Here is a 26,512-nt window from a genome sequence, read left to right on the forward strand (position 1 = left end):
AGAGAGTATGAGATGGTTGGATGGTATCACTGACTCGATGGACATGAGCTTGAGCAATCTCCGGGAGTTGGTAATGGGCAGGGAGGCCTGTCATGCTGCAGTCCATGGGGTCACAAAGAGTCAGACATGACTGAGTGACTTAACTGAGAAAGTGCTCAATAGTCACATGTGGCTGTCACCTTGGACAATGCAGATATAGAGTGTTTCCATCATCAGAGAAAGTTCTTTTGGATCAAACTGGGATGGGTGCTTACATTTGGGGTGGCACTAGGATAGCGGGGGTTTTATTCATTGAGGATCTCTTGATTCTTACAGGCTCTGAACTATACCTGTGTTATAAGAAGTAATGAACAGATGATGCTAAATTTTAAACATATGAGAAAGTGATATCAGACTTTCTTGACTGAAGAGTAAATGATTCCTAATTAAAGTGAATGCAGGAAGATGAGTGTACATCAGCTCAAAGCTGATAGAGTGGTACCCATACAAGAAATCAAGCATATATATATATACACTCCATATATATATATATATGGAGTATGAAGTTATCCTTGAAGTGGATTTGGCTGGAGTTTGGAAAGTTTGGAGATGAGTATGGGGCTCCAGGGCTCAGGATGCTGGCTGTTGTCTGCAGAGGAAGGTTATCTGGATTCTACAATCCAATATTTTTAAAGTTTAATGTTATTGAGGTACAATTTTTATGTAATAAAATGAGGGCATTGTAGTGTCTTAAGTTTGATATGTTTTGACAAATACCCTGTGCAGCCGTCCCTCCTATCCAGGTGTGGGATGTTTTCATCACCGCAAAAAGATCTCCATTCCCCTTCCAGACAGTGCTCTCTACACCGTCTCGGGCAGCCACTGAGCTGCTCTGTCATCACGGTCTTTGTCAGCTTTGTCCACTCTAGGATTCCAGCTACATGGAATCACACCATATGTCTCTGGTGGCTATCATCGTTCACCCACAATGTTGTGTTTATCAGTAGTTTCTTTTTATCGATGTTGGAAGGCAGTCTGCTTTGATCCTTTTTAAAAATTGAGGTGTAATTGATTTACAGTGTTGTGTTAGTTTCTGGTATACATCAGTGATTCAGTTATCCATACATACTTTTTCTTACTGTTTTCCATTATGGTTTAATATAGGATATTGAATATAGTTGCCTGTGCTGTACAGTAGGACCTTATTTTTTATTTTATATATAGTAATTTATATCTGCTTATGCTTCAGCTCTCAATTAACCAACTATGGGATTGTCTGTATGTGGCAAATACGCTGAAATTCATGACCTCTCTGCTATCCCAGCCACTCCTCCGTAGATACCTACTCCTTTGATACACAGTTTTGAACTGTCTCCTATGTCAGGATGGACAAAGCAGTTTAACATCAACTTAAAACCAACAGCAGAACTCTGGATGGGAAGAAGTAGCAGCAGGAGACCTGCGTGGGGCCCAGCTGCTCACCCGGGCGTCTGCCACCCTCTGTGGCTGAGGTCTGTGGGTGTGCTCCTGTTCTTGGGCTCTGTGCCCAGGTATCCTGGGTATAAAATACTGTCACACTTCAGCTATTAGAATACTGCTTGCATGGGAGCTCATTTAAGTAGGGCCAATAAAAATGGAAACCTAAGGAGTCCCCGACATAAGGTGCGTGGCATGAAGTCAGTGAGACACCACGCTGGGCTCTGCGATGAACGAATGAACATTAACCTTCCTCAATCCCTGGTGGCTCCGACGGTAAAGAATCTGCCTACAATGCAGGAAACCCGGGCTCGATCCCTGGGTCGGAAAGATCCCCTGGAGAAGGAAATGGCAACCCACTCCAGTATTCCTGCCTGGAGAATTCCATGGACAGATGTGGGCTACAGTCTATGGGGGTGGTGAAGAGTCGGACATGACTGAGACTGAGTGCACACACACTATTAGATTTTCCGATTTTTGTACTGCAACCAGTAGCCACTAAGAGGAACTGATAACAAATTGGAGAATGTGGATTTTTAAAAATTGTGTTTATAACTACTGCTGCTTCTTAGCATCAATTAAACGACATTAATTGTTTAGAATAGCAGATACCTATTTGTATACAACTATGAAACAGCATGTGTAGATGGAATCTTCTCCAGCTTACCTACTGTGTAACTCTTAAGTAAATTGTGGATCAGGGTAAGATTTTTACTGTTAGAGATGCTGAAGGATGATGAATATAGTTCAAGTATTTGAGGATGATGCAGGAGAATGTTTCTTGTCTTTAATTGTAACCACAGGAACTATGATTATAGATTCACAGTCTGCAAATGAAGCTCTTGTTTGCTTTTGTGCACCCAGCTAACTTTTCAGCATAGAAAAAAAAGAGACAGAAAACAGTAGTATTGATGCGCATGGGTAGGGGTATTAAATATGTATAGAGTGAAATGACAATTTTCTATAAATAAATTATGAGTGATACATTTGGTTGTGTGGTACATGTTTTCAGTGGCCCCTGATCGACTTTTTTCTTGCCTTAAATGTGTATTTAAAGACTGTGTCTGAAAGAATTACCCAGCATATCGTTTCTGTTTCTGTGGTGGCACAGAAAGGTATTGGCACAGTGTAGGTATTCTTCCTATCTCCCTCCCCTGCAAAAAATGAACCGCATTTTTATGTTGTTGGAGCTCTCAAAATGGAGTAATGTACATTTTAAAGAGAACATTGCCTGTCACGAATGTGGTACCGTGATTAATTCCGCTGGGGTTGAGCTGAGTTGAACCACTGAAAGATTTATCAGGTGGGGAGCATGCGTACCTGTATCACCTTGGCACGTAGGTCTGATTTAGGGGGAGTAAAAATGTTGGGTGATGAGCCAGTTGATGTTAGGAGTACAAAGTAGAGAAGATTCATGCGTGCGTGCTCAGTCATGCCCGACTCTCTGCCGCACCTTGGACAGTAGCCCACCAGGCTCCTCTGTCCATGGGATTCTCCAGGTAAGAATACTGGAATGGATTGGCATTTCCTTCTCTAGGGGATCTTCTCAATCCAGGGATCAAACCCTGGTCTTCTGCTTGGCAGACAGATTCTTTACCACTGAGCAACCAGAGAAGAATTCATAGGCTTAATGTATTACTCAACCTACAACAGTATGATAATCTTGATAAGCTCAAGGTTCTCAGAATATTTTCTTATTGCCATAACCAACCAACTTTACAATGATTATTTTCTTGCTTCTTATTCTTGCTTCTTAGTTTCCTTTAAAGGGAAACTAAAAAAAACTTATTTCAGAATTACAGATTTATCTGATTTTTCATTTTTGGACTTACAAATCTATACTAAGATGGGATGCAGTTTACATCATGAAACTCTGTTTTTCTTTTAGGGATCTAAATATGTAGAAATTTCCGATTACACGGAAGATTGCTTTACCTTATTTTTATAAGCTTTCACTGACTGAAAAAATGTCCTGCTGGTCTGATTATGTGGGGGCTGTGCTCACTTAGATTTGCTGAATGAAAATCCGGTTGTGGTTTCCAAATGTTACTACCATCTGGATTTTTTCAAACAAAAACAATTTCTAAAAGATATTCTTAATGAGTGCATTTTATAATTTCTCGATGAATTTAACAAGCCTACTAAGTGTGAATAAATCAAATCTCAGATATATATTGTGTAATGAGTTATTAGAAGTAATTGATACAGTTGTGTAGTATCGTGACATGTTGAATGTATTTAAAATTTAGAAGATTTTTTTATTAATCTGTACATGGTTATGTTCAGTTTCTAAGGTGATTTTCTCTCACCCTTTTCTCTCTGTTAGGAACATGTCTCGATTATTACAGTATATCAACCTGTGAGATAAAAAGTTTCAATGGCAATATTAAAGCATATGTACTGTAAAAATCCTGTATTTAACTTTTCTTTTGTTTTCTTTTCCAGAAAGCACAGATATGCCAACAGAGACTAGATAAAGAAATTTCCAACTTTCTCAAGATGATCAAGGAGGGTGACATGGCTCAAGGTAAAAAGAAGTAAAACCCCACTCTTTAAGACACCCATCATCATAGATGTTCATCCTTTGGTTGGTTATACATTACAGATAATTTTTGGTTTTGAATTCAGAATTGTATTTGAAAAACAAAGTTAACCTTCTGGGGCTGTAATTCATTTTGGCTATGGAGTGAGAGCTCTATTTACGAATCCCAGAAGACTTGGATTTTGGAGTCAAATTGTCTTAGATTTGAATCCTTGTTCTGCCACTTGTTACTTTTAAGCGGGACAGTTAATTTCTCAGAGGTTTAGTTTCCCTGCCTATAAAATGAAGGGGTTGGCAGTTCCCAGACCTTGGTCTTTTGCCATTCTGTGAATGTATACATGAACTTGTCTAATTATTAATCTCCTTTTCAAAAGTAAATTTTTATACCTTTACTCTTCTTTAGTTATGAATTACCAAGAGTTAATTATAAGTACTCCAGCAATCAAAATACAACCCAATGCAAAATACAAAAATCCCAATATAAAATCCAATATGCAAATTAGGTTTTGAGAACAAATTGATTACTTTGTAAATTAAACAGTTATCCTGTGCCTTAGACTTGAGACTTTTAACAGTTGCTTTAGACTTGAGCTCTGATATGTTTGTAAATAACTCCACTAAAATTGAATCAACTTAGTTGTCTATGGGATTATGACTATATCAATTTTAATAATGATCTAGTTTTGTATGTGCCTGGGAAAGGTGAAGGTATGTTGATATCAGAATAAACTGAGCATAAAAGTTCTGTATCTGTCCAGATGTACCTCAGGCATCACTTTGCTTCAGTTCAACAAACACTTATTTATATGAGTGATGACAGCTTGGGAAGGATAGCAGTCATTTTGATTATTAACTGCTAGCTGGAATATTTTATTACTTATGCTGTTTATGCTCAGTGGGCTTTTAAATAATAACAGCTTCATTATATTTAATTCACATAAGCCTAGAATTCCCCTATGTGGAGTGTATCAGTGGCTTTTAGTATGGTCACAGACTTATGCAACTATGACTATTCATGGGCTTTTAAAATACCATCCTCACCAAGAATCATCTAAACTCAGCTGAGATACTAACAACATTTAAAAGATACAGAAACTGTGCAGAGTGAGGTGAAATGTAAAGATTATTTTTTTTTCATCTGGACCAAAGTAAGAAATTATATCAGAACTACAACCAAATTGTTTTTCTTTTCTTTTTTTTTTCTTCTTTTGAACCTTGAGACAGATGTCTTGGTTCAGGTCACCTGTATGACTTGCCACTCATAATAATGGCATGCATGTATGTCTTAGAGACATACATGGTATTCAGTACCAAGAGTGCGTTCACTTTGCACAGTGACGTCTGGGAAACTTTGAAAAATATTTGTGATTTGACAGTGCTACTTCATGTATCTGCAGTAAAAGTCAGTGGGTTTATACATGGACGATTATGGACATTATTTTCTGAAAGACTGGTGTAGGTAAATAGAACAACACAGGATCAGAAATAGAATAGAGATAATTTCATGAATGGAGTTAGAGCTTTGAAGGTAACTGAGTCTGCTCTTAATGCCAGTGGATTGTACAGAGTAACCCGGCACATGGGCTTTATTAAAGGAAGCCGATAGATACACATCCTACTCTAAACTGCCTACGTAGTTTTCCAGTGACATCTCAAGAGGAAAAACTAAAATGTTTGTGGACGGAATCCAGATCTTGTGGTTGGGATTGTCAGTTGGTTTACGTTTTGGTACAAAACTGTATGAATGTGAACTTTTAAGACTCCCACCCTCTTTCTTACTGCATCTTCTATGGTACACATTCCGCTCCGTGCTGCCTGCATCCAGATCACTGCAGCGCCTGCCCTTTACTCTCCCTGCCTTCTGGGAACCACCCCCCCCCCTCCAACACCCTCTGCATTCCATGCTTAAAGGGGGTTGAGTCAGAAGGCTTTCAGGAACTCTTCCAATTCAAATGCTGTGAAGTACTGCATTATTGCTGCCAGATTCATTTTAGAAACTTACCGTTTAAAAATGATTATAAATGTGTTTTTTTTTTTTTTTTGCCTGAGAAAATCTTTTAAGTGTCCTTGAAACTGCAGAATAAAATACAAACTTTTTATCTTGGCATTTAAGGATGTTCTTAACCTGATTTTTTAGCTTTATTTACAGTTCTTCTCCCCATGATCCCTGTGAACACTTTTGACCAAACACTGTGTCTCTTGGTCCTCTGTTAAAGTAATGCTTTTGTTTTCATGTGTGTGTTAGTCATTCAGTTGTGTCTGACTCTCTGTGACCCCCATGGACTCTAGCCCATCAGGCTCCTTTGTCCATGGGCTCCAGGCAAGAATGCTGGAGTGGGTTAGCCGTTTCCTTCTCCAGGGGATCTTCCCAACGCAGGGATTGAACCCTGGTCTCCCACATTGCAGGCAGACTCTTTACTATCTGAGCCACTGTCGTTTTCATGAGTGGACCTTAAGCCTAATTTCCATCTGGATTAATACCAAAGTTACGTATCTGACATGGATAACACATCTTTCAAGGTGTAAAGGATGCAGTACTGAAATTGCTACAATTTGATCTTTACCAAAAGCCTGGTTGCAAAAATGAATAAAATCACTCAAACTTATAAAACTTTTGGAAGACTTCCCGAAGGCCATGTAGTCAATCTGTTCTACCCGACAACTCTAAATTTACCCTTAGGTGTAATAGCCAGGTTTTGACCATTGTAAATAATGTATGGTACACTTATATTTGACCACATCACTTTATTACCATAGAATTCTGGGCAATGAGATTATGGGTGAAAATATATTAATGTTTTTGAACCTATTGATACATACTTATAAGTAACTTTCCAAAAAAGATTCATTACTTTACAGGCCAAGTTTAATGCATGCACTTTATTGCTAACTGTGTATAGTAAATCCCTGGTTGAAGACATTATCATGTTGTCAGTTACCGAAAAGAAGAAGTCTTGAAAAGCACTTTTGTTCAACCCACTTACAACTTTAGTCAAAGTCCTGGACTTTGAGTAAGGATTCTTACCACCCCTTCACTGTTGCCATACCAGTCCAAGCCACCCTCATCTCCTTCGTGTGCTATTAAAAACAGCCTCCTGACTCAATTCCCACCCGTGTCCCTACAGTCCCTGCCCCAGGGATCCTTCTAAAGCATTAGCGGGTTGATACTCTTAGCTCAAAACACCCCTTTGCTTCCATGTCTTCTCACTTAGAGACAAAGATGAAGCCCTTCTAATGATCTACTCCTTCTAATGATCTACAGAGTCTCTCTGTCCTCCTCTCCTGCCTGCCTCTCTGCAGCCTCACTGGCCTTACTCTTCCTTAAAGCTGCCTGCGTGTGCTGGCCCTTCTGCCTGGAAGGCTTTTCTCCAGGACTTTCCCTGACCCCCGCTCCCCTTGCTCCAGCAGAACCTTGCTTGATGCCCTGGGCCCTGGATCACTATCAACTTCAGAAGCATTCTTAGGGCTTCTTTGCCCTTGGCCCTCTGATTGGCTCCAGCTGACAGAGACTTTGTCAGGAGATGGGGTAGGGTGGGAGGAGGGGTAGGTTGGGGTCACCTGGCTCCCTCCGGCATGGCTGTGGTCTGCCTGTGGCTGGACTCCCCTCTTGATGGGCCCAGGGCTCTTTCTGCCATGATGTTATTGATACCAAGTCCTGTCTCAATGTCCGACTCGGACTCTCTGCATCTCCGGCCATGCGTTGTTCTTCTTTGTCACTTACCAACCTTCGTGTGTGTGTGTGTGTAGTTGACTGTCTACCTCTCCTGTTGGAATATAAACTCCATGAAGGGAGGAACTTTGTTTTATTCACTGATTATCTTCAGCACCTAAACTATGTGCATAGCACATAGTAGGTGCTTGTGTTCCCTTGGCCCTTGTCCAACCTCCCCTCCCCCTTCCACACACACACACACACACACACACACACACTTTGAGTGAATGAAATGAGTAACATATTTAGCTAATAAATTTATAATATTTCTGTTGAATTTGGGGAGATACCAGTACTACATTTGTTCTGTCAAGTTATTGAGTATACAGATCATACAATTCAGTGAAATCTTTTTTTTTCCACTTTATTTATTTACTTTTTTGGAGGGTAATTACTTTACAATATTGTATTGGTTTTGCCATACATTGACTTGAATCTGCCACAGGTATACATGTGTTCCCCATCCTGAACCCCGCTCCCACCTCCCTCCCCATCCCATCCCTCTGGGTCATCCCAGTGCACCAGCCCTGAGCATCCTGTATCCTGCATCGAATCTGGGCTGGCGATCTGTTTCACATATGATAATATACATGTTTCAATGCCATTCTCCCAAATCACCCCACCCTCGCCCTCTTCCACAGAGTCCAAAAGACTGTTCTATACATCTGTGTCTCTTTTGCTGTCTTGCATACAGGGTTATTGTTACCATCTTTCTAAATTCCATATATATGCGTTAGTATACTATATTGGTATTTTTCTTTCTGGCTTACTTCACTCTGTATAATAGGCTCCAGTTTCATCCACCTCATTAGAACTGATTCAAATGTATTCTTTTTAATGGCTGAGTAATACTCCATTGTGTATATGTACCACAGCTTTCTTATCCATTCATCTGCTGATGGACATCTAGGTTGCTTCCAAGTCCTGGCTATTATAAACAGTGCTGCGATGAACATTGGGGTACACGTGTCTCTTTCAGTTCTGGTTTCCTCGGTGTGTATGCCCAGCAGTAGGATTGCTGGGTCATATGGCAGTTCTATTTCCAGTATTTTAAGGAATCTCCACACTGTTCTCCATAGTGGCTGTACTAGTTTGCATTCCCACCAACAGTGTAAGAGGGTTCCCTTTTCTCTATACCCTCTCCAGTATTTACTGCTTGTAGACTTTTGGATAGCAGCCATTCTGACTGATGTGAAATGGTACCTCATTGTGGTTTTGATTTGCATTTCTCTAATAATGAGTGATGTTGAGCATCTTTTCATGTGTTTGTTAGCCATCTGTATGTCTTCTTTGGAGAAATGTCTGTTTAGTTCTTTGGTGCATTTTTTGATTGGGTCATTTATTTTTCTGGAATTAAGCTGCAGGAGTTGCTTGTATATTTTTGAGATTAGCCCTTTGTCAGTTGCTTCATTTACTATTATTTTCTCCCATTCTGAAGGCTGTCTTTCCAGCAGACAAAAGCCCACTTCCAGCAAACTAAAGCCCAGGACCAGACGGCTTCACAGCTGAATTCTACCAAAAATTTAGAGAAGAGTTAACACCTATCCTACTCAAACTCTTCCAGAAAATTGCAGAGGAAGGTAAACTTCCAAACTCATTCTATGAGGCCACCATCACCCTAATACCAAAACCTGACAAAGATGCCACAAAAAAAGAAAACTACAGAACAGTATCACTGATGAACATAGATGCAAAAATCCTTAACAAAATTCTAGCAAACAGAATCCAACAACATATTAAAAAGATCATACACCATGACCAAGTGGGCTTTATCCCAGGAATGCAAGGATTCTTCAATATCTGCAAATCAATCAATGTAATACACCACATTAACAAATTGAAAAATAAAAACCATATGATTATCTCAATAGATGCAGAGAAAGCCTTTGACAAAATTCAACATTAATTTATGATAAAAACCCTCCAGAAAGCAGGAATAGAAGGAACATACCTCAACATAATAAAAACTATATATGACAAACCCACAGCAAACATTATCCTCAATGGTGAAAAATTGAAAGCATTTCCCCTAAAGTCAGGAACAAGACAAGGATGCCCACTCTCACCACTACTATTCAACATAGTTTTGGAAGTTTTGGCCACAGGAGTCAGAGCAGAAAAAGAAATAAAAGGAATCCAGATTGGATTCCTCCAGAAGAAGTAAAACTCTCACTGTTTACAGATGACATAATCCTCTACATAGAAAACCCTAAAGACTCCACCAGAAAATTACTAGAGCTAATCAATAAATATAGTAGAGTTGCAGGATATAAAATCAACACACAGAAATCCCTTGTATTCCTATACACTAACAATGAGAAAACAGAGGAATTGAATTAAGGAAACAATTCCATTCACCATTGCAATGAAAAGAATAAAATACTTAGGAATATATCTACCTAAAGAAACAAAAGACCTATATATAGAAAACTATAAAACACTGGTGAAAGAAATCAGTGAAATCTTGTAGGAACTTAAAGAGGGAAGAAACTGTCAGCCCTCCCCTTGGGAGCAGTTTGCATTCTTTAACAGATGGGGTTTCCACAGTCAATGCCATTGGTTTTTATATCGGATTCTTCTCTGGATTCAGTGGTTTTCCTGAGACAAACCTTTGAATAGTTCTTTTCACTAGGGATCTGTGAGTAGCAAACTTTCCCTCTCATCTAAATCTTTATTTGACCTCCGCTGGGTTAGTTACTGTCCATTAGTTTTTTTTTTTTTTTTTTAATATATAATTTTATTTAGTTTTTACTTTTGGCTATGGGTCTTTTGTTGCTGAGTGGGCTTTTCTCTAGGTGTGGCAAGCAGGGGCTACTCTCTGGGTATGGTCTCAGGCTTCTCAGTGTGGTGGCTTCTCTTGTGGGGGTCACAGGCTCTGGGGTGCACAGGCTTCAGTAGCTGTGGCACGTAGGCTTGGTAGTCTTGCCTTCTGGGCTTAGTTGCTCCTCAACATGTGGGATCTTCCCAGATCAGGGATCAAACCCCCTGTTTCCTTAATTGGCGGGCAGATTCTTTATCGCTGAATCTCCAGGGAAGCCCCTCCATTAGTGTTTTGAAGATGCAATTCCAATTTCTTCTGGCTTCTAACATTCTAATGATGATTCTTTGATAGGCTTTTTTTTTTTTTTTCCTTTTAAAGTTCTCTTATTGCTTTTCAGGAGAAGGCAATGGCACCCCACTCCAGTACTCTTGCTTGGAAAATCCCATGGACGGAGGAGCCTGTTAGGCTGCAATCTATGGAGTCGCTAAGAGTCGGACACGACTGAACGACTTCGCTTTCACTTTTCACTTTCATACATTGGAGAAGGAAATAGCAACACACTCCAGTGTTCTTGCCTGGAGAATCCCAGGGACGGGAGAGCCTGGTGGGCTGCTGTCTATGGGGTGGCACAGAGTCGGACACGACTGAAGTGACTTAGCATAGCATTGCTTTTCAAAGATCTCCCCTTTGTCTTTGTCGTTTTGCAGTTTTAAAGTGTCTTACGTTTGCTCTTTGAGACTGTGTTTAATTCAAAGACTCGTTCACTCCTCCTTCAGTCTAGGAAAGTTCTTTGTTGTCGCTTCAGACTTTACTTCTTCATTCCTTCTCTTCCGCAGAAACTTCTTGGGAGGCTTCTTATTTTATCCCCCATCTCTTAGTGTCTCATTCTGTTTCTATTTTTTCTGTGTTGTATTCTGAGCAATTTCCTCAGATCTACTTCCTAGTTTCAGTTTCTTTCTCAATTTGATCTAGGTGGTCTGTTTAGCCCTCTGACTTTCTAATCCTAAAGGACTGTATTTCACCATTGTAGAAATTCTAGGTGGTGGTTTTAAAAGTTTTTCTTTTTTCCATAGAGGACTGCTCTTCCATAGTACATATACTTCTAACTTTATCGCTAATAATTTTAAATGTATACAACTAAGCCCTTTTCAGTGTGTTCTTATGTCTCAAGCTGTTGGCGGAGCCGGTTCTTTGGTTTCGTTGGCTGACTGTCCCTTGGAATGGATTGTTTGCTTCACTTGGATTTTAACTTTTCACTCAGAGTATGTTTTTCCTCCTTCTGGATTATGGAACTGTCCCTTCACAGTAGTTGTGTTTCTGTTGAGGATGTAATCATTTTAAAATCGGATTGCCTACTAAATGTGGTACAAGCTAGGGATTTCTGTTTTTCATGATGCCCACCCAGAGCACCGGTAGGAAATGCCCTTCTTCACTGCTGCCCTGCCCATTTCTGTTTTTTCTGGGGATCCAGCCCTTTACAAGGTCTTGCTCTGCTTGGTAAGATCAGAGCCGCATCTCCCTTCACGAGGATGTGAAGGAGCAGCTCTCAGCTCCCCCACTTTGTCCAGCTGACCTCTGATCCCCCAGGGCTTGGCCTTCCCCATTGCACCTCTGCCTGTTCCTGTTCTGTCAGCCTTGACTTTTCTGTTGGTTTCCAGCATATCTGGGATTTTGTTCTTTCCAACTCTGATATATATTATATTATTACTATTATTTTATCAGCATCTTGATGGGTTTGGGTTGGAAGGATGTTTCCTCATCATTGTAGTCAGCTAGGTACCACAAGTGTCCCATGCACTTTCTAATGTGAAATATGTCAGTAATGCACAAATTGTATTATCCAGAATACACGCACATATAGCCCTTTTTGTGTGTGCATTGTTTTGTGTACTTTTCATATATTTACTCGTTTTTTAAAAATATTTATTGATTTGGCTGTCCCAGGTCTTAGTTGTGGCACGGAAACTCTTAGTTGCAGCGTATGGAATCTAGTTCCCTCACCAAGGATCGAACCTGGGCCCCCTCCATTGGGAGCGTGGAGTCATAGCCACTGGACCATCAGGGAAGTCCTTATATTAACTCTTTTATTCCTTATGACAACCCAGTGTTAGTGTATGACTATTATGTCCATTTTATGAATAAGCTAACGGAGGCACAGAGAGCTTACGTAACTTGTCTTGGGTCATACAGTTAGTAAAAACCAGACAGAGTTTGATCCTAGGCAGCCTGGCCGCAGAGACTGCTCTTCACCAGTAAAGAACCTGGACTAAATAAAAAATTCTGTATTTCCTTCTAAACTTTTGATCTGTGAGCTAGAAAAGGTTACAGATTTTCATGCCTAGATCTGCATCTACAGTGAAAGGTAGAACTCATTGAGGACAGTCACTTGGCTGCTGCAGCTGAGGTATTGTTCCAGTCCTTAAGGTCTCCCTTTCAGAAGTTCAAGGGGACAGTGGAATTGAAGCAGGGCCAAAGTCTCCAACTCACAACAAAAAAATCCTTTGTAATTTTTCTGTCAATTATTGTTATTATTTTTTTCCTCTTCTCTTGTCCTGAGGTTCTTTCCGGTATTTCTCATCTCAGAGAACACATCTCCATTTGATACGCTTTCCCAAGCCCAAGCCTTGGAGTCATCTTAACCTTGGAGTGCATCCTTGCAGCGATGCGCATCCTGTGTCTCCTGTATCTCTCCTTGTCCCTTTCTCTGTTCCTCTGTCCCTGCGCTGACACTGGCCACAGCCATCCTGCCTGTAGGTTGCAGCTCTTCTCATCTGGCCATGCTGCCTCCAGGGAGTGTTGTACATTGTAGTTTGAGAGGTGCCTCTGTCCCTTGGACTGCAAGGAGATCCAACCAGTCCATTCTGAAGGAGATCAGCCCTGGGATTTCTTTGGAGGGAATGATGCTAAAGCTGAAACTCCAGTACTTTGGCCACCTCATGCAAAGAGCTGACTCATTGGAAAAGACTCTGATGCTGGGAGGGATTGGGGGCAGGAGGAGAAGGGGACGACCAAGGATGAGATGGCTGGATGGCATCACTGACTTGATGGACATGAGTCTCAGTGAACTCCAGGAGTTTGTGATAGACAGGGAGGCCTGGCGTGCTGCAATTCATGGGGTCGCAAAGAGTCGGACACAACTGAGCAACTGAACTGAACTGAACTCTAAACGCAAATCAAGTCTTGAGACCTCAGTGCCTTAGTGGGTAATCGAACTCTACCTTGACCTGTGTCTCCTCACTTTAGCAATATCACCTCTCACCTCTTCCTTCCTCTTACTCAGAGTTCAGCAATGCTGAACTTTTCTCATGCCTTAGGGTCTTGTTCTCATCATGTGAAATACTAGCTTTTCCTCATCTTTTAAGTGTAGCTTCTAGAAACTTCTTGGCTTCTCTAAGACTAGCCTACAGGCTCGCTCTTTGTGTTTCCAAATGACCCTCCAGCTAATTCGCATCACTGTACCTCTGTTTCCATTTCCCCCTCTGGGCAGACTTAGCTGCCTCAAGTCTCAGAAGGGGACAGAAGAACAAGCAAAAGTTCAAGCCACTACCTTTCCATCTGCCCAGGCCTGTAATATGGGGGCTTCCCTGATGGCTTAGTCGGTAAAGAATCCGCCTGCAATACAGGAGACCCGGGTTCCATCCCTGGGTCGGGAAAGTCCCCTGGAGAAGGGAATGGCAACCCACTCTTTCCAGTATTCTTGCCTGGGAAATCCCATGGACAGAGGAGCCTGGTGGGCTACAGTCCATAGGGTCACAAAAGAGTTGGACATGACTTAGTGACTAAAGCACCACCGGCACCACCCTGCTCTGAGAGCTGTCCCCGATCTCAGTAGGGACAGGGCACTGGGTGGAGGGCGGGCTGCTGTTCTGGTCCAGGCTTCCTTTCAGGCAGCCAGGTGGGAGGAGTCAGAGAGGAGACAAAGTGGTTATGAAACTGGCTTAGTACTCTTACTTTGCCTAGTCCATGGGAGAAAACACCATCACTTTCTCTGTCCTCACCTTAATCACTGAGGCACAGACCTGACCAGCACTTCCCTCCTGACTTTGCTGGAGGCAGAGCTCCCTGGGTCACACGTGACTCTGTATCATTTGTTTTGTTGATTGGGTTTTCTCTTAAGATTACTCCCAAACGGTTAGGAGCCACTGCCAGGGCAGTTTAGTCACGGGTGATGCAAATCCAGTTACAGCCTTTGGTGGAGATTTTAATCCAATTTTCCTCCTTTTCTTCTATTCACTCTTATTTGTAAAAGAATGCAAAATACATTTCATAGCTCTGCTGGCTTCTTCCTGATTTTGAACCCAAAAGGTCTTCCCAACTGGTGCTTTGTTAAATTAATTAATTTTAGTTTTTCTAACAAATATATGCTTTCCCTCTGACTACTCTAAAGACTCCCTCTGATCAATACTGTTCATTCAATAATAATTGTTTTACTTTCTGTTTTCCTTGCCAGACTGTATTGTAAGGACAGAAACTGTTTCTCAGTTACTTACTTACCCCTTTATCTCAAGCACCTGGAATGTAGTGCCTGCCACATGATAGCCACTCAATAAATGGTAGATGCAAATCCTCTTACCTCTCAAGTTCTCATTGATCATGATTCTGAGACTCTTCTTCTCAGAACCAGTATTTTCAGACCATCTGAAAATAATAGATATAGATATTTTAGATACATTTGTTTTATTGGGCATTGTGTTTAACAATAACAGACTTAGTCTTCAAGATCTGACCCAAGTACCATTACTTTTATCAAACTCCCCTTTATTATTGCATCCCATAATGGTAGCCCTTTTCTCTAAATGTGTGACATTTATGTGTGTATAGTTTGTTTGCTCTTTATATCTTGCAGCATCCCTGTTATGATCTTTTTATTCTTATTTAACTCATGATTTTAACTCATTTAACACATGCTGCTTGAATTATATATCTTATACTTCCGTTGCAACTAGTATAAATTTACAGATGTAGATACATAGATGAAATGCTCAGTGGTGCTTGTTTAGTGGGTGATTGATTTCAAGCTAATCATCTTAATTTGAACAAGAAATAGATAAATTTATATTTTTATATCTTATATGATGCCACCAATCTTGATTTTTTTTTTCAAGCTATGGTTTTATGTAGTAGAAGTTTTTTAGAAGAGTAGTTGATTTTTATGTCCAGAAATCTTTTTCTCCATTTTGGGGAGAGAGTATTGATTGTCTTGAGGGATTTATATAATTCCAATGGAGTATGAATCAATTTCAAAAATACCTTTTCTCATGCACATAGTCAGATACATTACATTTTCTGTTTTCCACCACAAGAGAAAAAATTGTCTTATTTTGATATTTTCTTTATTTCCTATGACCTTAGCTTTGTCACTAGATAGCTTTGGGACTATTTATTCTCAACTGTTTGTGTTTACTTAAAAACAAAACAAAACAAAAAACACTTAAGGCAACACTGTGTCCAAAAGGACTAGGGTGAGAGGGTGAGGAAATGCCATTCATCCAGTTTTTTCCTCTTTTAAATATCTTGTCCCCAATGATAGAAATATTTGAGTTAAATTGAAAAACAGACAAAAGAGATTTTCTTGTGCCTCAAGTAAAAAGAAAATGTAGTTTAAAATAGTACATTTATCCACCTGTGCTAATTAACCAACCTGTAGTAATATAAATGAAAATGTTTATGTCTTAAATATTTCTGGGGCTTCCCTGGTGGCTCAATTGGTAAAGAATCTGCCTGCAACGTGGGACACCCGCGTTCAATACTGGATCAGGAAGATCCCCTGGAGAAGGGAATGGCAACCCACTCCAGTATTCTTGCCTGGAGAATCCCATGGACAGAGGAGCCTGCTGGGCTACAGTCCATGGGATCGCAAAGAGACGGACATGACTGAGTGACTAACACTTTAGCTAAAATATAATAATTCTTCCGTTGTAAAATAAAATAACCCAGAGTGATTTGGATTTTCTATGCAAGTGAATGGAAATAAAATATTTTTTATTATTTTTCCTTATTCTTTTAATATTTGAGCCTTTTCTTTGTACAAGGTTTGGTGTACAGTATTTGGGGGGGCGGCGTGTTAAAGAGGTTTAGAGCTTACTGAGAATAGCAGCATACAGTGAGCATATGTACCATGTACATACGAGCAGAGTAGCAGAGCATGTGCAAAGGGCCTGAGTTCTTAGCAAGTGGATGTGGCTACATATGGAGTCCAGTAGAAGAGGTCGCCTCCCACAGTGATTTTTAAGGAAGGCTTCATGGGGAGAATGGCATTTGAACTTGACCTTAGAATTTTTTTTTTAGTTAAATGGAGAAACTTCTTAATATGAATAATTACTATTTCCAGTATTCACAGAAAAGGGAACATCGTTAACAAAAGTTTAGAAGTAGTAAAATAGGATCATATTTCTAGGAAAACAGATATTCCCGGGAAAATAGTCTGGCTGAAACTGACCATTTGTGGAATGATTTAAATGTTAATCTAAGGAGTGTAGACTTTTTCTGTATAAGGAGAACAATGGAGGTGTTCTGTATTAGGGTTTCGTTTAACAGCAAGAAACAAGCACTTCCCTACTAGTTTTAAAACTTACCCAATTAAAAATTGTACATTGTAATCATGGAAACGACAGATTGTGAGCTTTTTATACATGTCTCTAAAGTTAAGCTTTTCACATATAATCTTCCAGCATCTTTCCTGAGTTCAACAATATTTTTAGTACAAAAAATAACTTTTTCTCTCAAATTAACTGGTACTATTTAAGTGTCCAATCCTCAGGGTAGGCCAGATATGGTAACATACTGCCTTTTTGCATTTATTATAGCTCAGTCTCTGAATATTACTTGGCTAAAGCATATTTGCAGTGATTGCTACTTGGTAACTTTTCTAGAAGCTTAGCAGTTCTCCTTTATGTAATCAGTATGAGACATCATTGCATAAGAGGCATACTGGTGTCAACCAACTGGCCTTGATCCATAGCCCTGAACCAGTGTGTTTACCATAGTAAATGATTCCTACACTATCCCACCGTGCAGGTTAATATTAATTCTAGCATCTTGTTTGGACGCTAGATTGTCAGAGAAATTAGGTAACTTTTGACTATTTTGGACAGAAGAATTTGACATTCAATAAGAGATTCTTATAAAAACTTGTCTTAATATATATTTCTTGGAATACTTTTCGAAAGCTTGTTTAAAAATTTGTAAAGTGCCCCTGAAACTCATTGGAGAAAACCCTGATGCTGGGAAAGATTGAGGGCAAGAGGAGAATAGGGTGATAGAGGATGAGATGGTTGGATACTAACACTGACTCAACGGACCTGAGTTTGAGCAAACTCTGGGAGATAGAGAAGGACAGGGAAGCCCGGCGTGCTGCAGCTGATGCAGGCGCAAAGTGTCGGATACAACTTGGTGACTGAGCAACAACAGCAGTGAAATCTATTTTGACATTTAATGTTTTATGGAAATCAATAAGTATCTTAAGTGTGAGATATCTAAAACATAGACATAATTGGAGGTAATGATGGCATTTAATAAAAAGAAACATATCCACGAATGGACTGTGCTTCCGTTTCTCTGTCCTTTGTGCCATGAAGGTGAAAGATTACTAGATTACCCAGATAATTTACGGGAGGCAGAGGCTGTGTCTGTTTTTTCTTGTGCATCTCCTCACATCCCTCGTCCCCAGCGCTGTGTAAGACATCTGTTGAGGTACTATTTAAGTCACATGGCATCTAGCATATGGTACTCTCTTTTGCTATTTAGCAACTAAGTACAGAATAAATCTTCACAGTGTGTATCAAAGATTGCAAAAGAAGTATGTAAAGTCAAATTTATCTTAGAATTTAGTAGTTTCCAAGTATTTGGGTGTCATTAATAATAGCAAACCCTAGGAAACTCTATCCCATGAGATGAAAAATATGATAAAATGTCATTTGGTCTTTATATCGATATGAATAAAAGACTGTTCTTGCTTCATTCACTATGATCTTTTCCTTTTATTGCATAGTTTTGCTTTATGAGTTTTAAGAAAGAATTTTTCCAAGAAAAGGACTTGTCTTTGCTAAAATAAATCTCATTCATATAGAACATTTGGAAAATTTAAAAAGAGAACAGGTTCATACAACTTTATCACTTAGAAATAACGGCTAAATCATTTGTCATATTATTTCCTATAGATTTTCCTCCCACTGGAAAATTTTTGTTCAGATTTGTTGGCATTTGATTCACTTGATTCTTTTTGTTTACTGACTTTGTTTACCATGTTTTAAGAATAGCGGTTTAGGTACATCAGGATTACTTACAATACAGAGGATGCGGCAGACTTGTCTTTCTCCCTTTATTTTTTCCTTAAAGCTTTCTTATTATAATTTCTCTTTTTTGATGGAAGGGACAGATTTAAAGGATCTTAATGTATAATTAACATTAAATTCCAGGCTATTTCAACTAAGTACACTTTTTCTCACAATATGACATTTCACTTGTTTAAGTGACAAGTATGCATTTTGTTGTTTTCGCTTGCCAAAAAAAAGAATGATGGGAAAAGTGGATTAAGATTTTCTTTAGGGGTCCAAGGAAGATACTGATATTATCATTTATTTCCCAACTTATGTATCCGGCAGGATACTGGACCTTGACAAGTCTGTATTTTTGAGAGCGAAAGACCTATTTATACAGAACGTTTATCCAAATAAGAAGTAGAGGAAGTTGAGTTGATACCGCCTTCAGATCTCTTAGCTGTCATGTCAACTACAGAATTATTTTTGTCTCTTTTTAGCACTTTGCCTTGGAATAAAATTACTTATCTAGTAATGAATATCATGAAAGGGGAAGTGTTAATGTTTTATAAGTAATGATATCATTTCTGCTTGACAACTGTTTTTCTTAAACATTATTTATGTCTATAAAATTTTTGTTTCTTTTTTTTTTTTAGTCCTGGCTCTTCTCCTTTTAAGATATAGGCTTTTCTAGGTCAAGGCTTTCTCCTTTTCTTTTTCTATATGAATTTATATGCCCTGCATACAGTAGGTGCTTAATAATCATGCCAGAGGAACAGTAATTGTATGCTTAAGGCAGCTAGAAGGAAAAATGAGGTTAGTAGATATGAAATATGTTCGTGGTCTTGTTTTACTTTATTATTACTTAAAATCCCACTCATTATATTTATTTTATTTATAGAAATGCTTCCATCATTTCTTCAGAAAGTTGAAGTTGTCGCTGAAGCTTCTAGAGAAACTTGCGTAGCTTTGAGTGACTGCCTTCATCTCTTCACTAAACAAGAAGGGGTAGGTCCTTTGGAATTGAATTTTTATAGTCACTGGGTGTCACATGCTTGATTATCCAGTACATCATTGCTTTCAAATTGTCCAAAGATAGGAGGAAAAAATAGTTAGTAAAGGAAATGAAAGCTTCATTTTTCACCAGAAGTTAGAACTTATTATTTCTTGATTAACTAGATTGATTCTGAAATAACTTCTGTTCATATCATCTAATTTGCTTATGTACCCATGTTTAACAAGTATGTTTATAGTTGATCTATTCAGAGTTGTTGTGGCGTTTCGATAAGAGGGGTATGAAAATATTCTAGAAGCAAAAAGTCTATGTGAAAAATACATACTTTTGTTTAGATAATATATTGCTCTCACACTTACCTATGTGAACTGAACTTAATGGATTAAATGTTCATTTGTGTTCTTTGCCATTTATTCTTTCCCATATAAAAATCTGTCATTTGATCTTCCAGATATGAGTAAAAGTGGTATGCTATCCATTAGTAACTGTTTTTCTAAGGACTGAAAAGTTGTTAAAGTGCGTTTTGGCTGCTTGAACTTGGACTTTTCTTTTGTAGGCTTCCCCCCGCCCCCCATTTTCATGATTTTATGCATGCATGCATGCATGTATGTATGTTTATATGCCATGCTGCACAGTTTTCGGGATCTTAGTTCCCCAAACAGGGAATGAACTTGTGCCCTTAGTGGTGAAACTGCAGAGACCACCAGGGAATTCCCCCATTTTCATGATTTTAATGCAAGCCAAGTAGCAATAGGCATTCTTCCATATAAATTCTAGGTATGTGTTTAATCTTCAACTTTTTAGATTGACACCAAATTTCTGTTATATGTTTATTTTTTTAGATTCCACATATATATAAAATTGTAGGATATGTTTTTCCTCTGTGTTACTTACTGGACTTAGCACAATACCTTCCAAGGACACTGAATTTCTTATTCTTGTTACAATTGATTTGTGCCTTTTGTTTAGAGTTGAAGTTTTGGTAAAAGAAGGTAGATTAAAATGGTTTTATATATACATACATATATATAAAATTTAGATAAGAAAGCTTTCTTCAGTGATCAATGCAAAGAAATAGAGGAAAACAACAGAATGGGAAAGACTAGAGATCTCTTCAAGAAAATCAGAGATACCAAAGGAACATTCCATGCAAAGATGGGCTCGATAAAGGACAGAAATGGTATGGACCTAACAGAAGCAGAAGATATTAAGAAGAGACGGCAAGAATACACAGAAGAACTGTACAAAAAAGATCTTCATGACCCAGATAATCACGATGGTGTGATCACTGACCTAGAGCCAGACATCCTGGAATGTGAAGTCAAGTGGGCCTGAGAAAGCATCACTACGAAAAAGCTAGTGGAGGTGATGGAATTCCAGTTGAGCTATTTCAAATCCTGAAAGATGATGCTGTGAAAGTGCTGCACTCAATATGCCAGCAAATTTGGAAAACTCAGCAGTGGCCACAGGACTGGAAGAGGTCAGTTTTCATTCCAATCCCAAAGAAAGGCAATGCCAAAGAATGCTCAAACTACTGCACACTTGCACTCATCTCACATGCTAGCAAAGTAATGCTCAAAATTCTCCAAGCCAGGCTTCAGCAATATGTGAACCGTGAACTTCCAAATGTTCAAGCTGGTTTTAGAAAAGGCAGAGGAACCAGAGATCAAATTGCCAACATCTGCTGGATCATGGAAAAAGCAAGAGAGTACCAGAAAAACATCTATTTCTGCTTTGTTGACTATGCCAAAGCCTTTGACTGTGTGGATCACAAGAAACTGTGGAAAATTCTGAAAGAGATGGGAATACCAGACCACCTGATCTGCCTCTTGAGAAATCTGTATGCAGGTCAGGAAGCAACAGTTAGAACTGGACATGGAACAACAGACTGGTTCCAAATAGGAAAAGGAGTATGTCAAGGGTGTATATTGTCACCCTGCTCATTTAACTTATATGCAAAGTACATCATGAGAAACGCTGGACTGGAAGAAACACTGGAATCAAGATTGCAGGGAGAAATATCAATAACCTCAGATATGCAGATGACACCACCCTTATGGCAGAAAGTGAAGAGGAACTCAAAAGCCTCTTGATGAAGGTGAAAGTGCAGAGTGAAAAAGTTGGCTTAAAACTCAACATTCAGAAAACAAAGATCATGGCATCGGGTCCCATCACTTCATGGGAAATAGATGGGGAAACAGTGGAAACAGTGTCAGACTTCATTTTTCTGGGCTCCAAAATCACTACAGATGGTGACTGCAGCCATGAAATTAAAAGACGCTTACTCCTTGGAAGGAAAGTGATGACCAACCTAGATAGCATATTCAAAAGCAGAGACATTACTTTGCCAACAAAGGTTCGTCTAGTCAAGGCTATGGTTTTTCCTGTGGTCATGTATGGATGTGAGAGTTGGACTGTGAAGAAGGCTGAGCACCGAAGAATTGATGCTTTTGAACTGTGGTGTTGGAGAAGACTCTGGAGAGTCCCTTGGGCTGCAAGGAGATCCAGCCGGTCCATTCTGAAGGAGATCAGCCCTGGGATTTCTTCAGAAGGAATGATGCTAAAGCTGAAACTCCAGTACTTTGGCCACCTCATGCGAAGAGTTGACTCATTGGAAAAGACTCTGATGCTGGGAGGGATTGGGGGCAAGAGGAGAAGGGGACTACAGAGGATGAGATGGCTGGATGGCATCACTGACTCAGTGGATGTGAGTCTGGGTGAACTCCAGGAGTTGGTGATGGACAGGGAGGCCTGGCATGCTGCGATTCATGGGGTCGCAAAGAGTCAGACACGACTGAGTGACTGATCTGATCTGATATACGGATCTAAAATTCTGTTTTCCCATCTTTAGAATAGAAGCCTTGAGAATTAATAGGAATTTAAAAAAATGCTGTGTTTGTTATCTATACCACAAATTCTGTAATCCTTTTATTTGGGCAATAAGAAAATCTATGTGGGAAGTCCCTGGTTGTTCAGTGACTAGACTGTGCTTTTACTGCTAACGGCCTAGGTTCAATCCCTTCTTGGGGAACTAAGATGCCATAAGCTGTGAGGTGCGGCCAACAAGGAAAAGTAATAACAATCTGAACTTGTTTAAACAAACTTACAGAAAATTAATAGAATTCTGTTAAATACCATACAAAAAAAAAAATTGTTCATTAAGCATGTTAAATGACTGAGTCATCTCATGGTTGAAATCATCACTTCTCAGCATTTCTATTTTTGGTGGTTTCTGAATTTCATATTCTAGCTTGTTTAAATGAGGAATGATATAGTGACTTCAGTAAATCCACATAGGATGATACCATCTTATCAGAACAAACACAACAAATTTTGATGTTACGTGATTCAGGTAATATTTATTACGTTGTAAAATTAAATTTGCATCTCCTCTGTGGTACAGGAGAATGTCTTGATGGCTCTTTTGTTGAGCCATTCTTGAAGGCAAACACTAGATTAGAAGTAACGTAATTTTCTTGAAGAAGCTGACCTATTCTAATCTTTAACTGATTAGAAAAGGAAAAAGGTTGGGTAATCACCTCCATGTGGAAATTTACATGTACAAAAATATTAGCTTTAAGTTTAGCCTAATTAACCTCTTAAGTCTTTAAAATTTGTCATGAAGATGAAATAAGCCTTTAAAATTTGTCATGAGGATTAAATAAGATAATTGTGAGCAAAATGCTTAGCATGGTTCCTAAGTAAGCCTTGAGTATAAGTCAGTGGTTGTTACTGCAGGATGCTGTCTAATGAACACTTATGACCCCTTTTCTCTGATGCCTGGTGCTTCTGTGTCTGTACCATTGGTTTTATCTTGTTTTGGATGGAGGTGGTGTGGTGTAAAGAATATTTACTGGACCATTGGTGGAATGACTGTGCTGCGTTTCCATCCTTATTTAAGAGATGATAGTCTGCTTAAGTTCTCTGAACTTCGATCATGTCGTCTTGGAAATAAGAGAGACATGTAGAAAATCATTAAGAGCCCTGGTGTGAAAGTCTAATTGACCTTTTTTAAATCTCAGTCTTTCTCTAACCAACTGTAGGACCTTGGGTGCGTTTCTAAAGAATGAAAATATATGAACTCCTGAATGTTGGGAATGGCGATCAACTGTGTGTTGATGAATAATATGTAAGGGACTATATCAGCATATCAAAGGGCACAAGGTATTCGTTTAGTAAATAGCATTTATTGCTTCAAACTTTCAGAGTATCTTCAAGTGTTTTTTTTTTTTTTTTCCCACCATAATTCTGTGAAATATCACCCCTATGGGTCCCTAAGTAGAAATCCATGGATTTCCTTCTGAGAAATATGATTATAGACTATATGAAGGCCTAAAAAATATTTGAAAGATAAATGGTATCACTGAAGTTGGTCTTATCAAGTAGCTAAGAATTACAACATAGGAATTTAATAAGCTTAAGTGAGGTCAGAGTGGAATAATTATACACCATAATGCCTTATTTATCAGGCATCATAAATTAAATTTTCATTTGGAAATTCTATGCAAAGAGCATTGATAAGATTTGAACTCACAGACCTGAGTCCAATTCCTGACTCTGCTCTTTAATCCCTTTGACTCTGTTTTAAAATACAATCTCCTTTTTAAAGTGGTAACCAACCAAAAAAGAGTGTTTTGAGGAGTAAATGAGATCAGATTGGCAAACACGTCCCATAGTAGGCAGTACAGAATATGGACCAGTAGATGTAAGTGATCCCAGCTCCAACTGGTAGAAAAAAAAATCCTACTCTAATCTTTTTTGAGGACAGTTACTCTAAGTGTTACACATTTAACTTCTTAAGCTAAAATGTTCATCCTTTATCTCTCCTGGCTGCCTCAGGACTGTCCTTTTGTATGTTCATAATTACTCTGTGCCTTAATACAGAGATACCTTCAGGGGATAATGTTTATAGGACTCTTTTTTGATTAAATGGCCCAATCCTGCTACTGCTTTTTGAATTCCTTTTTACACTCTTTTGGTTTAAAATTTTTTTCTCTCCTGATTTTTAGATCAGCTGGGTGCCTCTCTCTAGCAGTGGAATACTGAGTCTTTCTCATTTACTCATACTAATTGCCTGTTTATTAAAAAGAAAAACAGTAGTAACCAAACTTGGCAGAATTACGTCCTCAGTAAGAATAAGATGTTCTTTATAGGGGTTGACAGTGAGCACAGACCTCAGTCTGGACCTGGAGCATTCTAGCCTGTGATGCTCTTTGCTTATTTGGAGATGCTCTGATATGGCCTAGATACTCCAAGTATCCATGTGACCGCTCTATAAATGAGGCATTATGTAGGCATATTTTACATGACATAACACTGCTTATGTTGTTAAAAAACAAACAAAAAACCCCAGCAATATATAAAATAAGCTGTAGAGTCTGTGATTGATCTACTAAAGGGAACCTTTGTTGTTGCTTGGTTGCTAAATCATCTCTGACTCTTTTGTGACCCCATGGAATTGTAGCCCACCAGGCTCCTCTGACCATGGGATTTCCCAGGCAAGAATACTGGAGTGGGTTGCTATTTCCTTCTCCAAAAGGGAACCTTACTATATGTTTTTAGAGTGATGTGCTTGGGAAACATAACAATATAATGGCTATGGTTTTTCTTTAACTTTGTGAGCAAATTCTGTTGAAAAGGCTAGAAACTGGTTTTGTGAATCATTGTTGCTGTAGTTTTTCTCACCAGTGGGTGGTATCAGTGGTTAAAAGATCATTCAGAAGTCATCATTGGTGCCCTTCTGGTTCTGTGCATTATTGAGCTACCCTCAATATGATCAGTTTTTAAGGTCAACTTGCTTATGTTTTATACTTTCTTATTAAATCTTCTGACTGATAAAGAGCTATAACCCAAATGTGTGGTTGGGATGGTAGTGATGCCAAGCTTGTGGTGTAATGGAACGATTCAGACAGTTGGTACCAGCCAAAGGAACTCCTGCTCTGGGCCAGATGCTAAAGTCTTTGGAGAGAATTCATGCCCTCATGTGGATTCCTCATGTTGTCAAGGCCTGGTTTGTGTTACTCATTTAGCTTTCTGAGCTGTTCATAGGCCTTTAATCCCCGTCTCTTTCATCAGCAATGTTTACATCTTTCAGGCCTTTACCTTCTCTCATCTCTATTCTAAGCAAAATTCTTTGTTAAATATTAGGTGATCACTGTATTATGCTATCAACTCCCTACCACTCCCTGATTCCAGGTTTGTTTTTTTTTTTGTTTTTTTTTTAATCTATCTTCTTTCCTTTTATTGGTGGCATCTGTCTCCATCTTGCTTCAAAAACAGCTACTCTCTTCTGAATTCTCCCTTATAGCTTCTAGCTCCCTGCATCCCTTTCCAGATCCATTTTTGGAAATGTGATACCGTCTGTTTCTACTTTTTTTTTTATTGCTCAGCTGGTCCACCAAGCCTGTTCTTGCCAGTATCTCCTTGTTGCTAAATCAGAGACACCTTTAAATTATCTTGCTTGTCCTTTGAAGGATCTGCCATTGACTGCTGCTTGCCTTTTGGAATGCTTCTCTGTGAAGTCCATGGTGCCTGCCTCTTCTGGCATTTCTTTTCTATATAGCCACTCCTCCCCAGTTTTCTTCTGAAGCATCTTTCTTCTGCCTGTGCTTTGCATGTTGGTAGTCCCTAGGTTTCCGGGGTGACCTTCTCACTCAGTATTCTCCATGGATGATCTCACCCATTCCTTCAACCCAGCAATCCATGATGATTAAGATATCTCCGTCTTGGATCTCCTGAGCTATGAACCAGTATATCCAGATGCCTTTTG

General features: G+C 39.2%; 1 protein-coding gene across 6 annotated transcripts in view; it reads left to right on the top strand.

Annotated features, from left to right (window-relative positions):
- OSBPL1A (oxysterol binding protein like 1A) overlaps positions 1 to 26,512 on the top strand; it is a 230,388-nt gene that overhangs the window by 80,673 nt on the left and 123,203 nt on the right. For all 6 annotated transcript variants that reach the window (XM_010818787.4, XM_024984539.2, XM_010818786.4 and 3 more), the window contains 2 exons: positions 3,901 to 3,982; positions 19,630 to 19,736. In XM_010818787.4, coding sequence (XP_010817089.1) covers positions 3,901 to 3,982; positions 19,630 to 19,736 — 189 coding nt within the window. The remainder of the gene's footprint in view (positions 1 to 3,900; positions 3,983 to 19,629; positions 19,737 to 26,512) is intronic.

This window comes from Bos taurus, chromosome 24, assembly GCF_002263795.3.
Source record: "Bos taurus isolate L1 Dominette 01449 registration number 42190680 breed Hereford chromosome 24, ARS-UCD2.0, whole genome shotgun sequence".
NCBI classification, from domain to species: Eukaryota; Metazoa; Chordata; class Mammalia; order Artiodactyla; family Bovidae; genus Bos; species Bos taurus.